This window comes from Muscardinus avellanarius, assembly GCF_963383645.1.
Source record: "Muscardinus avellanarius genome assembly, chromosome: 17".
NCBI lineage: Eukaryota > Metazoa > Chordata > Mammalia > Rodentia > Gliridae > Muscardinus > Muscardinus avellanarius.
Window position 1 is genome coordinate 2,073,259 of NC_137803.1, and position 16,697 is coordinate 2,089,955.

Genomic DNA, 16,697 nt, shown 5'->3' on the forward strand with positions numbered 1-16,697 from the left:
GACAAGTTTTTGCTAAAAAAAAAAAAAAGGTCTATAATCCAAATTACAAGACTTACCGTTATAACATGCGCAGTCTCCGTAGCAGCTGTGGAATTTGGAGGGCCACCCATATGCATCTTGCTGATATGAGTGTTTAAGCTGCCTAAACTTTTAAATACACAGCTACATTCTGTACAACTATAGGTAGGACCATTCTTGACCTTAAAGAATAAAAAAGAAAAAAGTGACTTTTATACAATTAATTACTAGATAAATATGTTTACATTATAGCAAATTATAATTTATCATTCCATAAAAATTAGAAAAATAATCTAACCCTTCAATATTACTTTTCTTCCTTTAAAGTACTAGCTCTAGAATCAACGACTCAACGTGCAGGTTAGTATGGATGACGAAATGTGTGTAAATTTTTCATCACCAATTCTGATATTATCAACGACTAATTTTTTAAACTATCATAAAAACCAGGCATGATGGCACACTCTACTTATAATCCCAGTACTTGGGAGGCTGAGACGGGAAGACCGCAGCTTCGCAGCCAGCCTCGTATTTAATGAGGCTCTTGGCAACTTAATGAGACCCTATTTGAAAATAAAGAATAAAATAGAGTAGGGGTGTAGCTCAGGGGTAGAATGCCCCTGGGTTTAGTCCTCAGAACTGCATGCACAAAAAAATAAAAGTCATCACAAAGCTAAAACAAACCATGGAGACCAGTAAAACACAAACATGGAAAAACAAAGAAAACACCCAAAATGCTCCCTCGCTACTTCTGAAAACCCAATGTTCGCTGTCACTAGTCAGTTGGCTTGAAAGCTAGCGGCCCCACCTGGAGCAGGGCTCCCGCTGTACTGCCAGCACCTCGGCAGGAGCCATATCTGAAGCTGGCGTGGTGGCACACACCTATAATCCCAGCACCTGGGAGGCTGAGACAGGAGGACCAGAAGTTTGAGGCCAGTCTCAGCAAATTAGCAAGACCTTGTGTATCTTAAGAGTTTTCACTGCACAAAATAGTCTGAAAGAATAAATTGACCCATGACAAATGTACTTGCGCTGCTTAAGTATTTCTTTATATTCCATGGTGAGACCATAAACAGAACACTACATCATAACAATCAGTAAGAGCAAAGGGCACCTGCTGAACAATCTTTCCAGGGCTCTCAATCAGGAGGACCGAGGACAAGGGAACACCGAGGTGGCCTGGCAAGGCGAGCACGGTGGTCCAGGCTCTCAAGAGGCCACACCCGAGCTCAGCAGGTCGGCAATGAAAACAGCACTCCTTTCCTCAACTTTATATCTTAGCTCTCAAGTTCTTACGCAGTAGTATCTGTATTTCAAGTTTGCTAAAATATGAAACAGACTGTTCAGGCTGACGGATGACTAACAAAGGGACTATGACTATTCTCAAGTATCTATTCATCGGTATACATTTTATTTATTCAAAAAGGTTCCCAAATACATTTCTAAAGGAGGTGGCTTAGCACAGACACAACTTCTCCTTCTGCCTGCCCCAGGGTGTGGAGCACCACACTCCGCCCGGACAGAATGACGCTCACCTCCGAGTGGACTCTCTGCACGTGGGACTGGAGGTTCCCCTTCTGAGAAAAGGCAGCGGGGCAGAAGGCACAGGCGTGGGGCTTTTCGCCCGTATGCTTGATCATGTGTGTCTGCAGCGCCCCCTTCTGGTTAAAAGCTTTTCCGCATTCACTGCATTTAAACGGCCTTTCACCTGGGAGGGAGGAAAGGGTCAGGGGACAAATCACCGCCTCACCTCCAGGGCCCCGCCTGCCGGCCTGCCCAGAAAAGCGGCCCTCTCCGCCCAGGCCCAGCACGGGGGGCCCCGTGTGCGCGTGAGGAAGGTAGCTGCTGATGGCCACAGTATCCGAGCACCGGACGCAATAGCACGCTCACATCCCACGCCCCGGGTGCCCGCTCTGCCCAAGGCGCAGCACGCGCCTTTCGGGTGCCCACTGATGAAGACGTCAGGAAGTCAGCCCAGAACTCCAGGCCCTACGAAGACGCGCTAGCACGTTTCAAAGACACTACGCCCCCGTGGTGAACACCAGCTCTGAAGGCCCAGCCGTCTGTGACACAGCAGGCTCCGTGGCCCGTGGGCTCCGTCTGCACACGGAGGCGCTTCGGACAGCACTGAGGGACGAGGCGGCGCCGCGAGGGCTGGCGAGACACACGCTTCCCGCAAGGGAAAGCAAGCCAGAGCGCAGAGCAGAGAAGGCAACAGCGGCTGCTCCCGGGGAGTGCACAGACACTCTGTCCCTGCCGCCCTGTGGCCCACGCGTGTTAAGCCCCTTAACAAATCATCCAAAAGCAAAGGGTCTGCACACCTGTGTGTATCCTTATGTGTCGAGTTAACTGACTCGGCTTCTGAAACGTCTTTCCGCAGTGTGGACATGAGTATGTGAACCCGCTTCTGTCGACATTCCGGTTATAAGACCTTGTACCCGACACCCTGGGGTGACAGAGAAGGAAGTACGTAAGTCATCTCATGGGCTACGTGTGAGCTCACGCACATACGTTTTGTATTTTTAGCATCGAAAGCCCCTGGCTCTACTTCCGGTGAAAGAGGACCTGTCCACCGGGTCAGCACGCCGTAACGGGCATCTCTGCACTGAGCCTGGCCTGCTGGGTTGACAGGGCTGTGCAGTCGCTCACTGACTGTGCCGCCCGCCCTTGCTCTCCACAGCACCGATGCTGATGACTTCCAACTTCTGTCCCACGGCCAGGCTTTCCCCTGAAGCCCCGTCCCCGTCCAGCGGGGCTCCAACCGCAGCAGGCATGCACTAGACCACATGTGTCAGGAACAAGAGTCTGGCGAGGCCACCGTGGCTGTGCGTCCTTCTGAGGCAGTGCATGTGACGCACCCACGCTGGCATCCCAAGGACCTCTCGCCAGCCTGGCTCACCGCACCTGACTTTGCAGTGCGTCTTCACGTGCTCCTTCAGCTCCGACGACGTCTGGAACTCCTTCGCACAGGCCTTGCAGGTGTGCACGCGGGTGTGCGCCAGCTCCCGCCGGTGCTCCTCCAGGTGGATGGCCAGCTGGCTCTGCAGCGTGAATTCGTCCCCGCACTCGGAGCAGATGAGGTTCTGGAAGAGGAAGCGCAGTGGTGAGCAGGAGGCGCTCCTGAACACAGCGCCCACAAGGACCTGGGCCCTGAGGGCAAGACCGACGAGTCCTCGAGTCCTCGGGGACAGCCGCCGCTGCCCCTCGAAACTACGCGCCATGACCACATCCAAGCACAGGAAGCAAGGCCTGGGGAAGACGAGAGAGAGGGAAGCAAGGTTTAAGCAGAGTGTGTTCTGGGCCAGGCGGCGTGGACAGCTGACACCTAGTCCATCTGTTCTGGGATGTGACTTCAGCCCTGCGAGAGGCCAGGAGGGAATTCACAGTAAGACCGTACTTTAACCGGCCACCTCACGACCGTGCCTGACCATCCAGGCGTGGCGTGGCGGCGGGGCGGGGCGCAGCGTGGCGGCGGCCGCTCTCACCTCCTCCTTCTCGTGCAGCATGATGTGCGCCTTGAGGCTGGCCACCCTGGAGAACTTCTTGTGGCACACGGGGCAGGTGGGGTCGCCCGCATTGTGGGTGCACTTGTGCAGCGTCAGGTTGAACTCCACGTTGAACGTCTGGGGGCACTGGTCACAGCGGTGCGGCTACATGGAGAGAAGGGGCCACTGAGCAGCCTGTCCCGGCCTGTGCAGCCGAGACAACGCCGCCCCACAGCACAGGGAAGCAGACGGCTCCTGCGGGGCCGCAGGGGCTTCCCAGGCGGCATGCTGCGCGCCAGAGCTGAGGCCTTCCCTTCCGCTTCCCACCACTGGCTGTGTAGTCACCCGAGCGAGCCAGGGAGCCGTGGTACACTAGGTCCTGCCAGCCTCCCCATCTCCACACCCCGGGGGACGCCTTGGGATGGGAGGGCGTGGCGGGCAGCATCTGCCTTCAGGCCTGCGGGCCGGAGGCGGCAGGAGCCAGGCAAGCCTGGGCCATTCTCGGGCGGCCCTAGGGCTTCTGGTCCAGCTCTCTAGCTTCCGCTCCTCCACCACGGAGGCCAGCCACATCACCGTGTGTGTGCGTGTGTGTGTGTGTGTGTGTGTGTGTGTGTGTGTGTGTGTGTCTTTCACTGGGGGGAATGAACCCAGGGCCGTTCTTCCTCCACCACGGAGGCCAGCCATGTGTGTGTGCGTGCGTGCTTGTGTGCGTGTCTCTCTCTCACTGTGGACTGAGCCCAGGGGCGTTCTTCCTCCAAGCTACACTCCCAGTCCTTTTTGCTTATTTTTTTGAAACAGGATCTTGCCAGGTTGCTACAAGTCTCTAAGTTGTGAAGCCAGCCTCACACCTGCAGTCCTCCTGTCTCAGCCTCCCGGTACTGGAGTATGAGACCAGGCCCAGCTGGCACCCACTTCTTAACTGTCACTGTAACTGCCTCTTTCCATCTGTCAGGCGAATCCTTCCATTAAGGCACTGATATTCTTGACATATCCACAAGGGTACCACAAAAAAAGGGCTCAATATCTATTCAGGAGAGCACAGGCAGGGCTGGGGAGAGCTCAGTGGCCGTGGTGAAGCCGAGGCTCAGCACCTGAAAGGCTCCGGGTTCAACCCCCGACACACACTGCTCCCCACAGTATGGCCAGCCGATGGTCCCAGACACCCAGGTCTGGAGGCTGAGGAAGGAGGATCACAAGTTGAAGGCCACCCAAGGCGATTTACAAGACCCTGTCTCAAAGTTGCTGTTGTTGTTTTGGTGGTATTGTGGGTTGAACCGGGGAGTTCTGCCTCCCAGGGTGTTCTGTACCCTCAGCCCTATGTTAATTGTTTTTGGTAACAGTGACTCCCTAAGTTGCTGAGGCTGGTTTCAAACCCATGATCCTCCTGTCTCAGCCTCCCAAGTACTTGGGTTACAGGCATGTGCCACCATGCCTGGCTTAAAATATTTTTTTTTAAAAAAGGGCTAGAAGCTGGGTGTGGCAGCATAACCTTAATCCCGGTAATTGGGGGGGTGAGACTAGAAAACTGCAGGTTTAAAACCAGCCCCGAGCCGGGCGCGGTGGGCACGCTTGTCATCCCAGCACTCGGGAGGCTGAGACCGGAGGATCGCGGTTCGCAGACAGCCTCAGCTACTTAGTGAGGCCCTCTGCAACTCAGTGAGACCCGGTTTCAAAATAAAGAATGAAAAATAGGGCAGGGGGTGTAGCTCGGAGGTCAAATGCCCCAGGGTTCCATCCCCAGACCCCCCCCCCCAAAAAAAAAAAACAGCCCCAGCAGCTTAAGAAGGCCATTCGCAACTTAGCTTAGCAAGACCCTGTTTCCAAATAAAAATAAAATAGGGCCAGGGGTTTAGCTCAGAGGTAGAAAGTTCCTGGGTTCAATCCCCACTGCCACAGAGATACACGCAAAAAGTACTGGAGATACAGCTCAGTGCTACCAAGCTGTGTGAGGCCTGGGTTCAGTCTCCAGTATTACAAATAAATAAAAAATAACATACTTAGAACACTATGCAAGACACAGGCAAAACTCCCTACTGGAGAAAAAAACTTCAAAATACACCCACCTAGTATTCAGTCACATAGGAAATTGACGCTACTGAAGAAAGCCATACTTTAAAACGTATCTTTGTCCGCTCATAAATACGTATGGCACAGTATATATGTTCACGATGGCAAGCTCTGGAAACAACGTCAACAGGGGCACACGAAACGAACTGCTCTACGACTTAGGAAACGCAGCGCCGTGCACGCGTGTGGTCCCGGGACAGAGCCGGCCAGGCTGCACCGGGCGGCCCGCTGGGAGCTGGGAAGCTGCCGGTTCACACTGACTCGGCCCCGCGTCGGTCCGAAGCTCACACCCCAAGCCCTGCTGGGCCGCACCTTGTCATTCCGCTCATGGTCTCTCATGTGGCGCTGGAACTGGGACTCCTTCGGAAATGACAGCAGACAGATCTCACACTTGTGGAAGTTTGGAACTGGACAGTCAAAGTCATCGTCCTCCGCATTCAGGGCTAAAACTCCATCTGTAGAATGGCACAGGCAGAGACGGCAAACACCAGGTGGGATTCTCATCACAAAAATAAAACTAAATTATTGTTACCATTTAAAAACCAAACCATACCAGAGACTTGTACAAGATGTTAGATAAAATTAATAATGCTGAATTTTATTTATATATTTATTTTTATTTATAGTATTTATATGTGGTACTAGAAATTGAACCCAGGGGCATTCTACCTCCAAGCTACACCCCCAGCTGTATTTTTTTATTCTTTATTTTGAAGCAGGATCTCACTAAGTTGCAGAGGGCTTAAGTAGCTGAGGCTGTCCGTGAACCTGGATCCTCCTGTCCCAGCCTCCCAAGGACTGGGATCACGGGCATGCGCCACTATGCCCGGCTAATCATGTCGAATTTTAAAAATGAAGATGTTTTTTGAAGTTAGATCCATGATCACAGCAATAATGCTATGACTGACTAAGAGACCAGACGATTCTAAATACTTGATGGTAGGACTCTAGAAATGTGGGACGGAGGGAGATGTGGACAGGAGGAGCACAGGAAGGGCAGGGAACGTGACCTGCAGCAGAGCTCCCGCAGCCTCTCAAGCTGGCTGAGCCCACATGTCCCGCGGGTCCAGTTAGTCCAAAGGCCTGAAGAACTTAGTCTTTACTAATTACTCTGAGCACTGTGGACAGTCTTCAGTGAGGTACCTACTGGTTAGACAACAGAGACCAAACAAAAGCTTGGACAGGTGGACAGGTAGCCCAACATCATACTAGAAACTCATAAGATACTGTGAACTGGTAATTATCCAGCCTAGGAACCGTGGAGCCTGGGAGACAGCAGTTGGTCAGAAGACAGAGGTCACAAAAATAGTCAGCTCCAAGGGCACCGCTGGCCTCCCAGGACGGGAGACAGGAAGGACCTTACAGATATCAGGTGGGCCTCACAGGCAGAGGCCAGCCTCGCAAGCCTCCCCTACCTGCTCTTCACAAGCCTCGAACCACAGGGGAGCCAGGAACCCGAGGGCATGGCTCGCTCTGAGGGCCGCCCCGCCTTGAACGTGTGTGCTTACTCTCCTAAGGAAATCCTGTCTCTGCTGGCTTACACGCAACTTCTTTTCTGCCATGTAAGCCAAGGACCCGTCCTGACCTGGGTTCTCTCTCCCCACTGGAAGCACTGCTGGACCCTTCTCAGAATCCAACTTTTTCCCAGGACGAAACTGGTCTCCTGAGGCCTCACACACACACACACACACACACACACACACACACACACACACGTGCGTGCGCGCCAAGGCTGTAACGAGGTTTCTTACCCCTCGCAGGCCTGTTGAATATCGCCTAAAGTCTCTAGGGAGTCACAGTCCCATCTGTGAGTCACTGTGAGAGCACACCAATAATCCACCCACTCCTTAAATCAGTCCAAACTACACTCCAGGAGAAACAGAAAGCCTTTAATCCTAACTCGCTAATTCAATCTATCTCTGAAAAGTGCTACAAAACAAGATTAAGCCAAAAAAAAAAAAAAAAAAAAAAGCGACTATTGTTCTCTCAGGCCGAGGGAGGAGAGACCTGTTTTCACAAAGCGTTTCCAGGATCCTCCAGGTTAGATGCCACAAACCTAAAAGTGGCTCCAAACGACAGTAAGTATGGCAAGTAGCCCATCACGGAGGAATCACAAACCTTGTCAAGAATGCCATAAAATAAAGGTGCCCTACCTCGCCAAGGTGTGTTAAGTAAATACAGAGGCCGGGCGTGGCGGTGCACACTTGTAATCCCAGTACTTGAGAGGCTGAGACAGGAGGACTGCAGGTTCATAGCCAGCCTCACAGCTTGTGAAGCCCTTTTCCAAAATAAAGAATAAAATAGGCTGGGGTTGTACCTCGGGGGTAAAATGCCCCTGGGTTCTACATCCAGTACCACCAAAAAAAGAAAAGTCACGTCCCTCTGGCCGCCCCACGCCTCCGCAGGCACAGCCCCTCCGTCCACGTCCCTGGTGGGAGGCTGCCTCACATGGCAGCCTGGGCCTCCCTTGGCTGTGGGCTTAGGCCCAGGGCTCCAGGGCACAAGGCCTTTGGCCCTGTCTTCAAGGTCACTGACATGTCTCCAAGGTCTTCAAGGTCACTGACACGGCTGCCCCCAGAGGATGTCATATTTATTCCCATGGAACAAAGAGTGGTCAACTAACCACCCTTTGGCCAGGGATCTGGAACCGGGTGTGGCCAGGGGTGGGCTGCAGAGACCCTGAGCCCCAGGAGCACAGGCACTGGGGTTGCATGCCTTGCGGAGGCCCACTTTAGGGTCCCCATCGCCATAGGGCCAGAGGACTGAGGGCCGGGCTCACCTCAGAGGGCCCGCCCGCTAAGGCGCTGCTAATCCCAGGTACTCAGAGCGCCGCACGCACCCTGCCCACAGGGAGGGCAGCCTTCCTTCCCAAGCCCCTTCGCCCACCTCGCCCACCACCTTTCCTGGGCCCTGCGATCGCTCCTCTACTCTAAGGTCAACGTGTTTTAGAGAGAATATGGTGCAGGACTGCCTTTTTCTGTCTGGCCAACTTCAACTCACAGGCTGGCTGTCCTGCAGGTCCAGCGTCCTGCTGCAGATGGCAGGCCACATGGTGAGGGGCGTGTGGCTGTGCGCTCTTCCCCAGGCCCTGTGGCACCCGGGCTGGCTGCCTCTCGCCTGCTGTGGTCAGCAGCTCAGGTCTGGTGTGCAGGCGCCAGCCTGAGAGCTGCCTTCAGCCCAGTACCCACCCGAGGGGCGGCTAGACTACATGGCGCATCTCTTTAGCCTTTTTTTTTTTTTTTTTTTTTGGTACTGGGGAAGGAACCCAGGGGCGTTCTACCTCCAAGCTACACCCTCAGCTCTATTTTTTAATTATTCTTTATTTTGAAACAGGTCTCACCAGTTGCAAAGGGCGTTAAGTAGCTGAGGCTGTCCAGGAACCTTGATCCTCCAGTCTCAACCTCCCTAATGCTGGGATTACAAGCATGGCCACCACACCCCGCTCCTTAGCTTTTAAGTAACCATCAAATTGTTCCCCATTGTGGCTACACTGATTCAGGTTCCCATCAACAGGAATAAGGTTCCTTCTCTCCACACCCCTGCCAGCATTTGTTATTTTTGTATTTTTGGTAACAGTTGCTCTAGAGTGGGGCAAGATGGTATTTCACTGAAGGTTTGACTTGCATTTCTTCCCAATGACTAAAGATATTGAGAATTTTGCATACATTTCTTGGCCATTTGTATCTGTGTAGGGGAGAGCAGCCTGGGCACTGAACGCAGAGCCATCCTACCTACGAGCTGCACCCCAGCCCTCCTTTACTTTACAGGCTGGCCGAGGCTGTCCTTGAACCTCAACTCCTCCCACCAAGCACCGGGATTACAAGGGTGTGCCACCACACCCGGGGAAGACAAGCTCTTAAGCCTGTGCATTTAAGATTCTAGTTACCCATAAATCCTGAGGAAGAGTTTTCAATATTAAAATGAAAAATAACACTGCTTCTAAAGTAATCTCCAAACTTGGCTGCTTTTACTTTTATGTTTTGAATAAAAGTCTCCAAATCATGACTGCCTCCCATCCCTGCCTGGCTTTGCACCCTCTTCCTCCAGAGGGCCAGGCAGGCTGAGGCTGCCGGCAAGAGGGCCAAGTGTGAGCCCCCACCCAACGCTGCCATCGGCGGCCAGGGTTCCTTCTTTAGTTCTAACCCTTTCTACTCTATTTTTTCCTTCCTGCTGCTCCTCCCACAATGGGCAGCTTTCAGGAGATTTCTGTTTCTACTTTTGTTTCTTGCGGTGCTGGGGATGGAACCCAGGGCCTCCCGGGAGGCAGGCACACTAAGCACTGAGCCAAGTCCCCGTCCCCAGCCCCAGCTTTCTGGTCTTCTCACAGCAGGATTCAACAGGTAAACTGACTTCCGCCCAGGAACCCTCCCCGCCCATCGCTGTCTCCCCAAAGGCCCACAGGCCCGGCACAAACAGGAACCTCGGCAGGAGAAGAGAAGTGTCTACATTTGTCTGGACTCCTCAGCCTCTCCCAGGTGTCTGAAGCTCCCAAGGCCGGCACCTTTAGCTCCTAATTTTGACGCTAGGCTCACACCCTCCAACTCCAGGTTACTTAGACTAAGCCTCCCGCCTGCCAGGTGCCCACTGGCTCGCCCTAACCATCCCTGTGCATCGCACCCTCTCCCTTTGGCTGACCCAGCAGCTAGATGCGCTGCTTCTGCGCTTTGCAGTCTCCTGGGCGGAACGCTGTGTGCAGCTGCAGCCCAGCTCTAAGCACCTCTATTCTTCAGGGAGCACTGGATTATGGGCCCAAAGTCGGGGCGCCCACACTTTGCATGTTACCCATCAGCTATTCAAACTGCCTCTGCTCCTAAGTAGGTATTTTCTGGAAATGAAATGTAACTCGTATAGAAAAATAATCCTTGGCGGGCATGGTAGTGCATGCCTGTAATCTCTGTACTCAGGAAGTTGAGACATGAAGATCTCAAGTTCGAGGCCAGCCTTGGTAACTGAGCGAGGCCCTCGGCAACTTTCGCAAGACCTTGTTTCAAAGTAAAAAATAAAATATGGTTGGAGTGTAGCCCAGAGGTAGAACACCTCTGGGTTCAATCCCCAATAACACACACACACACACACACACACACACACACACACACACTGCATTTAACAGAAAGCAGCACAACAGCATGTTCCGATCTGTCACTTCTTTAAGGGGACGGGTCCAAAGACACAGCGTGCATGTACTGCTTACACACGCGTAGACTATCTCTGTACCACTTTAGGAAAAAATAGCATTCGTTACCTGAATAAAACGCCATCGTGTGACTGGGGGCTGGGAGGGAAACTAGCAAAATCGTCATGGCTGAGTTTGGGGCCATGATAAGCATTACCTATCCAAACAGAATCAAAGAAAGAAGAAATTAATCTCACCTGGGGGAAGGTGACTCCTGCAGTGCCTGCCCTTGGTGGAGAGCTACAGAAACTCGGGCCCCAGAGAGGCCAAGCACTTGGTTAAGGCCACAGAGCCTGGGACCTTTCTCAGTAAGGCCACGCCCTCACCTGACGACCACGAGACAGGTGGCCCTGGCCGGGTGCTGCAGGCCCCCTGTGTCAGCGCCCGTGTGTGGTCTCCTGCTGAGGCTCAGAGCAGCCCTCCATGACTGCTAAAGGACGTGGGCCCCCCTGACATACCCACTCTCCTCCTTACAAGTTCTGATTCCTAAGGAAACGCTTTAAGTTCAGGCGGATGTGTGTTCAGCTACCACACCCATCCAGGTTAAAGAACTATAGCCTGTGAAGTTCCAACACTGAACGCTGCTGTGCCCACACCTCACCTGCCGGCAGGACCATCGACGCGCAGGTCTCGGGCTTTGGGCAAGGGTCCAGGGCGTACTGCGGGCCATGGCGCTTCCTCTACAGCGCGAAGCCCGATGTTCTACACACGGGATAGGACACCCAGTGACCTCTGGTTCTGCTCGATTCTAGTAACACACAACCACTGTGGTCACCGACCCCACGCTCCCACCACCTACCTGCTGGACGTCCTCTGGCACACGCTCTCAAGCTGATCAGCACACAGAGGTCAGCAGTCTTAGCTCGCACAATGGTGCGACCGCATATTTCTTAAAAATGTAGAGACGGTGCTTTCTAAGTAGCACACGGGCCGACTGGGGAGGCGACATCCAGCATACAAGAGTAAGTGACTTAGTTTGGTGGCTAGGTACTGATGGGTCTGCACACCAAGTGAAAGTACACACCAAGCAGCGCTGTGGCAGGAGGGCAGCCACAGCTGGGGAAAGGACTGAGGAGCCAGAAAAGAAACCCTCACGTTACCCTCAGTTGATTCTTTTCAACTAGGAAAGGGCAGTTTCTTCAACACAAGGCCCTGGGACAAGCGCATGGATAGCTACGTGTAAAAGAATGGATTCAGACCCCTTACCTCACACCGCAGACAAGAGACAATTCTAGCTGAATCAAAGACCTCAGTTTACGGCACACACCTGTAATCACAGTACCTGGGAGGCTGAGACAGGAGGATCACATGTTCCAAGAAAAAGAAACAGGGAGGGGTGAGTGCGTCTCAGAGGTAGAAAACACAGGAAAGCTACGACTGTGGATTTGGCAATGGTTTCCTAAATAGGACACTCAATGTTTCAAGTAACAAAAGGAAAAAATTTTAAGTTGAGTTTCATAAGTTTTGTACATCAAAGAATACCAAGAAAGAGAAGAGACTGGCTACAGAGCAAGAGAAAGTATCTGCAGATCACACAGCTAAGAGTCCAAAAGCCCGAATATATCAGGGATTTCTTACACCTCCACACCAAAAGGACAAGCACCAATTTTTTAAAAATGGGCAAAAAACTGCATAGGCATTTCTCCATAGCCGTACAATAAACACGTGGGAAGTGTTCGGTGACTCTCATCACTAGGACAGACAGATCAAAACCGCAGCGAGGCGCTGCACGCGGTCCTCAGGACGGCCAGCGTAAGCAGGACAGGAACAGCACTGCTGAGTTACTGACCACAAAGTAAGGCGGGGCGCACGTGAGCATTTTACCAAATGTGATCGCAAGTTCCAAATGACCGACATGACTCAGAGGACACTCTCTCAACAGCGCTATTAGAGCCACCACGCCCAGCAAAAGTAGAAATCAAAATATCAAAAAAGGTTGTTTTAAAAGCCTCAAAAATTTGGAAATGAAACTACACATCTTTTCAGTAACTTATGAGAAACCACAATGTAAGTTAGAAGAATATCTTGAACTTAATGAAAATAAAAAGAAGTCATAGCAAAGTCCAGAGATGTCATGGGAATGCGAAGAACTCAGCAGGCGCGTGCCCATAAATGCCGCCTGCCGGTCACGGCGGCTCCCTCTCCTGCGGCTCCTTCTCTCCTGCGGCCTTGGCGGCTTCACAGAGCGAGTGGGCCGGGGTATTCCTCGTCCCTCTTAGGGTTCAGTTTTGATATTTCACTGAGGCACCACAGAGAGCGAGGCTCTGGACAGATGCGTCCCAGCACTGGGCAGCACCCACCTGTCACCACACAGACCCACCAAGAGCCCCTCAGCTCAGCAGGCAGACGAGAAAATGCACGCCTGGCATTCCACCGCAGATCCAAACCCCACTCTGACCCCCCTGGCTGGAAAGACTTCCCTCCACACCCTCTCCCCTCTCGAGCAGCACTTCCTACCGGGACAACTCAGCACCCCTCGCTGCATTCAAGGGGTGACTTAGAAAAGTGTCCACCTCATCTCAGACTGTGAGAGCGGTATCAGAGAGCGCGGTGTTCGGATCAGGGCCAGCAAGCCACCTGAGGGCACACCTATGAGATCCACCTTCCTAGAAACTGAAACTGAGCAGTCTTTGAAATATTCATTTAAAATAAGTCCGCTGCGTGCTAGCATTAATATTGTTATAAAAATTCTTTTTCAAAACAGAAGAATTCCCACTTTACAAGTCTTCCAATAGAGGGTCGTGGCTCCTCGGATGCCCGTGTTGGTCCTCGCGGCCCGTGGGGCCTGGTGCGGCCCCCTGGACACCTGCCACGGCTGCTTTGTACCGGGCGCAAGCCTGACCACGGGGAAGCCGAATCGTCTTAGCGTCAGCAGAACACTCATCTGACGGATCGCTAGGCACCTGGGGACCCCCTGGGGAGCCGGGAGCCATTGTGGCAAGGCGAAAGTTCCTCCAGACAGGTCTGAGGAGGGTCTCCCTGACACCGCAGCAGGAGGAGGCACCAAGGAGGGGCTTCTCAGGACAGGGAACAGCAAGGGCCCAAAGAAAACCGAAGGTGGCACCTCAAAGACCCAAAGCCAAGGGAGGCGGTGAGCGCCCAGGACCGCTGCAGGGCGGGCGTCGGGTCAGGGAGCCCACTCTGGAGCTGTGGCCAGGGTGTGGCCACCAGGGGACACCAAAGAGCCCACGGGCTGCTCAGATGGCTCGGAGGATCAGGAGCCTGCCTCACAGACGGAAGTTTGGGCAGGAGTGGCCTGCAGCAGAAGCCGCAAGGCTCACTCATGCAGCATCTTGGGGAGAATGAGAAATGGGCTGTTCTGGGGCCTGGGAGGCCGGGTGGACACTTCTGGCAGGACAAGCCTCCAGATCTATGGCCATGGAGATTTCCCACTGCTGAGAGCTGCTGCACCCTATTCTTGGTATGAGGCATATAAACAAAGAAAATTAAATGGTGAGCAAAGTAAGGTCAAGGCCAAAGCAGCCGGCGGGCGAAAGACGCCATCGTTAAAAGCCCTGGCCAGTGATTATCCAGCCCAGCTCTGCACACCTGCCTCCTGACCCACCAACACTGCCCGTAGCCCACTGTCCATCCGCACACCCGTGACTGCCGGACCTCGCCTCTGTTGGCCTGCACCAACCCCAGCTCTGCATGAAGACCCGGGAGGACGCACTTAACCAGTCTGGTCTTCCCAGGCCTGACCTCCTTCTGGGCAGCTGCACCTCGCAGCCCTCGGTGTGCCAGGGCGAGCCTGACACTGAGCCATCCAGCCCAGCAGCCAGGTCAGGCTCCCAAACGAGACCCAGCAACCACGGCCCCTGCGGGCCTTTCCCAACACCAAGGGCCGCCCTGACCACAGGCGCACAGGGCGCCCAGAATGTGGAACTAAACGCTGGCACGCATTTGCCAAGGCTGGGAATAAACGGTGGCACTCACAGCGGCGCGCCTGACCACTGCTCCTTCCCACCTCGAAAGCTCAGTAGAGATTTTCCCTGGGCAGTCAAATCGTGGGGGGGGTGGGGGGGTGGTACAATTCCACCTCCATGGCTGGGGGAGAGGGAAAAGTGTAGTTACATGTTCACGGTTGTGAGTTGCCTGCTTTACAATCATGTGCAAGCCAGGTGTGGTGGCGCACGCCTGTAATCCCAGTACTTGGGAAGCCCGGATGGGAGGATTGCGGGTTCGAGGACGGCCCCGGCCATTTAGTGAGGCCCTGTGCAACGGGGTGAGAACCTGTTTCGAAATAAAAGAATAAAATCGGGCTAGGGGTGTAGCTTGGAGGCAGAATGTTCCTGGGTTCCATCCCCAGTACCACACAAAAATAAATAAAAAGTAAATAAATAAATAAATAAATAAAACGTGCGTTTCCCTCTTCCCGCGGGCCAAGATCCATGCGCTTGGGGGCGGCCGGGGCCGAGGACCAGAGCCACCCGCAGAGGCGGGGTGCAGCCCAGGCTCCCGCTCGGGGCGCCCCGGCCTCGGGCGAGGGGGCCAGCTCCTCGCCCGCGCAGCCCCGGCCGGGCCCGCGGCGCCCGCCACCGCCACCGCCCGCCGACCCGCCCGCCCCGCGGCGCCCGCCGGCCTGCGCACCAGGCGGCGGAGGGCGTGGAGCGGCCCGGAAAGTAGGCCCAGCGCGCGCGTATCCGTCCGCCGCTCCCGGCGCGCCCCGCGCCCCATCCGGGCACTCGGCCGCGGCCTTACCGGAGTCGCCGCGCGCCGCGCCGTCCCGGGCCTTCGGGGGCCGGCCCCGCGGCATGGCGCCGCCGTCGGCTGCTCTGGGCGCACGCGCGGCCTGCCCGGCTCGGCGGCGGCGGCCCGGCCGGCCCCGGGCTCAGGGGGCGACGGCGCCGGGACGCGCGGGCCGCAGCGCTCGCTGGGCGCCGGCCGCGGCGGGTTCCATGGCCCGCGGGCCGCGGCGGGGGCGGCGGCGCGGTGGGGGCGGGGAGGCGCGGCGCGCATGCGCGGCCGGGCGCGTCACCTGCCGGCCGGTGTCCGCGCGGCCTGCGGGGCCCCGGGCACGGCGGCCAGGGCCGGCGTCCGCCCGCGCCATGGCCCCGGCCCCTCCGCCGCCAGCCGCGCCCATGGCTTCCGCCCCTCTGCGCCCGACACCCGCGTCCCGGGCCCTGTGTCATTCCGCCGACTCCCGGGCTCGCGGCCGGGCCGAGCTGGGGCTATGGCCTGTGGTCCTCCGCGGGCTCCCGCACCCGCGGCGGTGGCTCTCCGCGGACACGCGGGGCCGTGGCCCGTGTCTGTGCACAGACTCCCAGGCCTCGGCCGGCGTCCTTCCGCGGACACCGAGGCCGGTGGCTGTGTCCTTGCACAGACATCCAGGCCCAAGGCCCGAGCTACCGCGGCCCCGAGGCGGCCCCTAGGCTCCTCGGCTGTGTCCTTCCGCCGATCCCGGGGTCCATGACAGGCCTGTGTCCTCCCGCAGACTCCGGCACCCGCGCCGTGCGTCTGTGCGCAGACACCGGGTCTGTGGCTTGTGTCCTTACACGGACACCCAAGCCCGAGGCCTGTGTTCGCCCGCGGCCCTCCAGCGCCCTTGCTGTGCCCTTCCGCAGACACCGGAGCATGTCTTGGTTCACAGGCCTGGGCCTATGGCCTGTGTCCCTCCGCAGACACCAAGGCCCCTGGGCTGTGTCCGCCTGCAGACACCCGAGTCTAAGGCCAGTGTCGCTCTCCAGAGCTCATGGTGCTTTGGTCCAGTTCACCCGGGCCCATGGCCTTCCAGGCACGGGTCCACGGGATGGCCGCCGATGGGCGTGGGGCATGGTCGGCGTGTTCTGTTGCTGGGTACTGGGATCCAGGGGGTAGTCCGGCCATGGCCTCGGCGTTGCTAGGGCACGCTCGAGGATCGGCCCACGTCAGCTGCCCCCCAGGGCACAGGGGCTCTGATCACCTGCGCCTTAGGAACGGGAAAGGTTCTCAGGTGGACCCCGCTGCAAAACCGG

At 55.6% G+C, this 16,697-nt stretch overlaps 1 protein-coding gene across 2 annotated transcripts in view; it reads right to left on the bottom strand.

The window, feature by feature from the left end:
• Positions 1–15,499, bottom strand: part of ZNF236 (zinc finger protein 236) — a gene marked incomplete at both ends in the record, with an annotated part of 52,776 nt that extends 37,277 nt beyond the window's left edge. The window contains 7 exons of one of the 2 annotated variants that reach the window (XM_080714426.1): positions 57–200; positions 1,554–1,726; positions 2,340–2,464; positions 2,923–3,101; positions 3,504–3,668; positions 5,883–6,025; positions 15,445–15,499. In XM_080714426.1, the coding sequence (XP_080570552.1) occupies positions 57–200; positions 1,554–1,726; positions 2,340–2,464; positions 2,923–3,101; positions 3,504–3,668; positions 5,883–6,025; positions 15,445–15,499 (984 nt within the window). The remainder of the gene's footprint in view (positions 1–56; positions 201–1,553; positions 1,727–2,339; positions 2,465–2,922; positions 3,102–3,503; positions 3,669–5,882; positions 6,026–15,444) is intronic. The other variant, XM_080714427.1, reaches the window with a different exon arrangement.
• Positions 15,500–16,697: the final 1,198 nt, after the last annotated feature.